The 4,939-nt window shown below is 48.3% G+C and overlaps 1 protein-coding gene across 1 annotated transcript; it reads right to left on the bottom strand.

The window, feature by feature from the left end:
- Window positions 1–1,120: 1,120 nt before the first annotated feature.
- Window positions 1,121–2,247, bottom strand: LOC122128826. Its single transcript, XM_042703672.1, has one exon. The coding sequence runs from the start codon at window positions 2,051–2,053 to the stop codon at window positions 1,121–1,123; it is 933 nt and encodes a 310-aa protein (XP_042559606.1). The 5' UTR covers window positions 2,054–2,247.
- Window positions 2,248–4,939: the final 2,692 nt, after the last annotated feature.

The raw sequence follows: 4,939 nt of genomic DNA, 5'->3' as shown, positions 1-4,939 counted from the left end.
TGGTCCTGAAGTTGAGAAGCAACTACCTTCTCTAGCACTTTGGACAGGAAGGCAAGGTTGGAGATAGGCCTGTAGTTGGCTAAAAACCTCCGGGTCCAGGGTGGGCTTCATTGGATTGGATTGGATTCAATGTATTGTCATTGCACAGAGTACAAGTACAGAGGCAACGAAATGTAAAGAAAGGAATGAAAATTACAGCATAACATGAGGGGAGAGAGGAGAGAAAAACAACCCCCAGACTATGCTCCTAGAGGAGCACAGTGTGGGAGCATAAAAAACACACCTCAGCACATAAGCACATACATTTTAAACATGACTTGCAATGGGGAGGGGGGGGGGGGGGGGAGGTAAACCAAAGACTGGGTGTTCTAAGCCCAGCCAGAGGGGGAAGAAGGTAAACCAATACAGACACGCAGCCAGCTGGATATCAGTTCCCCCGAACCCGAGCTTCTCGTTGAGAAGATGGTGTCAATTGCATTGAGAGACCAAGTGATCAAATCCATGGTTTTTAGTTCGAAGAGCGATGCGGAGAGAGTCTCTCAAGTATAGGACAAGACAAGACGATAGGAGCCAAGCAGGGAAGGTCAAGGGGAGGAGAGGGAGAGAAAAATGTGACCGCCTTCGAAGAGAGCCAAGGGGACGGATGACAGCAACCTTGAGAGCCGGTGGGACACAGCCAGACTGAAGGGAAAGGTTAACAACTTTGGTGATGAAAGGACTGAGTGTGGGGATGTGTGACTTGAGCAGAGCAGTGGGAATGGGGTCCAGGGTACAGGTACAGGATTTCATTTTGCTGACGATTTCCTCAACATGGCACTCCTGAACCTCAGCGAAATGAAGGGGAGACAGCACACTTGTAGATAAGGTGTTGGTGTCAGAGGGAAGCAGAGATGGAGAGCTGGACATCACAGAGCAAATGCTGTTGACCTTAGATCTGAAAAAGTAAATGAAGCTGTTGCATTGCTCCTCTGTAGCCTCAGTTGAAGAGGATGGTTGTGGCTTCAGGAGATGTTTTATGGTGGAAAAAAGCTGTTTAGAGTTTCCAGGGTTTTTATTTATCAAGCTGGAATAGAACTGTGAGTGAGCATCTTTAAGGGAATTGGAGTAGGCCCTTTGATGCTCAGTGGACAGTGAGCCCAGAGTGTCTGCAGCGCCGTTCCAGGACACGCCCAGCTGTTTTCATTTTCCGCAGTTCGTGAGTGAACCAGGGAGCGGAACGTGAGAAATTGACTTCACGTGATTTGACAGGGGCATGGAGATCAAAAACACTGCTCAGGGATGTATTATAGAGCTCCACTAATTCATCCATTGATGCAGATGCTGGGCAGGTGATGAGCTGGAGATCCATGGTCATAGTTGCTGTGTTAATTCTTTTCCAGTTCCGGAAGGACATTTGACGCTTAGGTTGAATGGTAGGCAGCATAAAAGTAAAGGCCATTGAGACCACCTTGTGGTCGGACACACCAAGATCATAGACCTGTAGGTTACTGATGGGAGCAGAGTCAGTGATAACCAGGTCCAGAGTGTGCCCCTTGGTGTGAGTAGGAACCTCAACATGCTGCTGCAGGCCAAGACACTCAAGCACATTCAGGAAATCTGCTGCAAACTGACAGGAGGGGTTGTCGACATGGATATTAAGATCACCGACAATGACAATATTTGTTGAGATAGTGCAGAGTGAGGTCAGCAGATCACTTATCTCGGGCAAAAAAGATGGGTTTGGCTTTGGAGGACGGTAAATGAGAAGCACTGTCATGGAGTATGGAGGTTTGCATTTGAAGGCCAGGCATTCCATAGAGGAAAGATCAGGCATTGGCAGTGGAGACAGTTTTAGTTCAGCCCGGTGCATGATGGCCAGTCCACCACCACGACCAGAGCTGCAGGCTTTCTCCATATAGTTGTATCCAGGGGGGCATGCTTCATTAAGCACGGAGTAGTCCCCTGGTTTATGCCAGGTTTCAGTTAGGCGCATGAAGTCAAGCCCTTTGTCTAGAATATGGTAATTTATGAGGAGGGATTTATTAGTGAGGGATTGTGTGTTAATTAGCTCCATGGTGGTAGGAGACAGAGCTGAGGGTGGAAGTCTCTGCAAGCGCCGTAATACGCTGCAATCTACTCCATACTTTCCATTGTGCCTAATATTGGGTAGTTTTTTCCTATTTGTTGTCAGTACAGGAATGGGACAGCAGAGGGCGCTATGTGCTGTATGCAGCAGGGGGATCGTAGATTCCACGGGAGATGAGCGGAAGTCAGAGGCAGGTAGTCATTTTTGAGCATGGTGACTGCATGTCACGGTGTAGTGAAGGTTTGCAGCTAGCAGGCGTGAGCCTTTTGCGTTTGGGTGTAATCCATCCCTCAAGTAGAGTGATTGTCTGTTCCAGAACACATCGAAATTGTCACTAAAGCCCACGTTGGCTTCCCCGCAAGTGTCCCGAAGCCAAGTGTTAAGGCTCAAAAGTCTACTAAAACGCTCGTTCCAGCGCTCTATGGTAGGAATTGGACCAGAGACAAACACAGATTTACCATACTGCTTAAGGTAGCTAATGAGAGCACTGAAGTCAGTTTTTGTGAGCTCTGACTGACAACGGGGTTGAGTAGACCTAGGGCTGGCCGAGGAGTCTGGATGCCGCCGGCTCGTGTTTCCAGAGGCTCCCTGCGGCGGCTGTTCCACCGAGAGCCGGGGAAGAGAAGCACTGTCGGGCTCAGGAGGCACCGTGGGGAAAGGTGCCGACCGCCTGGAGACTGCTTCCTGCAGCAGCCTTCGCCTGGCTGCGGAATATCCATTATGCTGTTGGCCTGGTTGATCGGACTGGACGGTAGATGTGGCGACGGTCGGATGCTTCACCGGAGGAACCCTGGAACACCCATTGGAGATAACTTCAGCCCCCAGGGAGGAAGCGACCGGAGGAGCAGCCCCGACCACCGGGACACTGGCAAGCGTCCGTTGGGAGGTAGCTGGAGGTGATGTATCATCCGTCCGGGTTGTTCATCCGACTGGGCCGGTGGAGTGTTTGGAGGTTCGACTGCGGAGAGGGCCTCATACCGATTGCCGAGGGACAGAGCAGGTGTGACCGCCCTAGTATGCCTCCTTCTTCGGTCCCGAAAGATGACCTCCGTCCAGGGTTGAGGGCCAGGAGTGGAGGAGACAGGTGCTCGGGTGCTCGATGGGTCCCAGAGGACAGTGTCCTGGAGCGCTGCACTGAGGGTGAAGATCTGTTTTGATTGATCGGTCGCAAGATCAGTAAAGCTGGAGAGTAAAAGTTATTTCTCCCGGAGTTTTTCACTGAAGCTGGAGAGGATCACTTCTTTCTCCCGCAACTCAGCAGAGAGCTTACGGATGTCATCAGTCAGGTAAGCTATCTTTTTTTGGGCGCTTTGCAGGAGAATGATGTTGCCATTTTGTGGGTGGTAGCCTTTTCTTCTCTTCCCTTCGCCTAGGTATCTATCTGGCAAGTTAGCTTGTAGCAGTAACGTTTACTTACCTAGTCAGACTGTAAGTCTTCAGACTTATCTTCACACTTATCCTAAGCATGCATGCTTTGAAAAAGCTGTCTCTGAACAGCACTAGCACATAACCTTACAGTCTGTTTTGCGTGTCAGATACAGCAAATGTTCAAACAATTGTGGAGCAGGTGGAGACACGACTATCTCTCTCTCTCTGCAGAGATCATGGTGGTAGGAGTCAGAGCTGAGGGTGGAAGTCTCTGAGTAGAATTACTCACATCCAAATCCACTGGCTGGTGTGACACTTTCTACTGAATATGATTACAGCAACAGATCAGTTAACAAGGCAAAGGCTCAGGAAAAGAGTAAAACTGTTTTGATACAGAGCATGAAAGGAACATGTTGACTTTGAATTTGACTTTCACAGGTAACAGTGTAAAAAAAACAGTAGACTGGTGCCTGATACAGAGTGTAAAATCTCAAGATAAAATCCATCTTCTTTGCTGGGTTTCATTTAAGAGCCCAATGGGTGCTTTACTTCCTCCAGACCCACATGTGGTGCTCTAACAGCACTTGACATCAGATATTAGGGATGGAATGATTACTGTTCTGACCTAGCATGACTTTGATGCTTTGTGCTGGGAGTATAAAATAGGTAGCAGAATCACTGAAATTATGGTACTGCATGCTGTCAAAAACTGACAGGAGCAAGGGTGGCGTTCCTACTAACACCTGACAGGAGCAAGGGTGGCGTTCCTACTAACACCTGCCCACAACCTGACAAAACCACAGAGGACCTTTGATATTTTGTGTTTGCATGTGGTTTATATAGATATTTTAGTGCTGTGTGAAAATATCCATTATAGTTCTAACACATTATGGAAGGCAATAGTGATTTTACATCCACTGAATGACTGAAACAAGGCCGTGGCCTTGCAATATCCACTGCGCTACCTACTGTTTCTGAAATAAATGTCTACTAACAAAAATGTTCTCTCTCCCTTGTAGCATGTTCCAATTGCTGATGGAAGTGGAAACATTGCTCTTCACCCCCACTACTCCTCAACTACGCATATGGACAGCCAAACTCTACCCACTCACTCTGTTCTTTTCAGACTATCTTCGCTATGGGACGCTGCTGTAATCTCTCCACCCGGTCTACCCGTAGAAACCCTCTGCCAATTGCACCCACCGCCACCGCACTGCCGTACACTTACTCTACCTCATACCCTATGCTAGCATTTATATACAATATATAATATTGCCACCATCGACATGTTTCTCTGTTCCTACTCCCCTTACCCCTGTAATAGTAACCCTATCAGCACAGTGCATACCCACTAAACTGGTCTTGTTTGTATCATGTATTTACCACCGGATGTCTGTATATATATTATGTACACCTACCAAATGCAGGATATGTACAACACCTGTTGTTTCCCATCCCCTTCTGCCACACAACCCTCCCCCATCCCCCCTTCCTATCTCCACCCGG

Source organism: Clupea harengus, chromosome 25 (genome assembly GCF_900700415.2).
Source record: "Clupea harengus chromosome 25, Ch_v2.0.2, whole genome shotgun sequence".
Taxonomy (NCBI): Eukaryota; Metazoa; Chordata; class Actinopteri; order Clupeiformes; family Clupeidae; genus Clupea; species Clupea harengus.
This window is presented reverse-complemented; position numbering and strand designations above follow the sequence as displayed.

Bases quoted from the DNA above. Each gene is read 5' to 3' on its own strand.
- LOC122128826 (XM_042703672.1), bottom strand. From the start codon at position 2,053: ATGGAGCTAATTAACACACAATCCCTCACTAATAAATCCCTCCTCATA.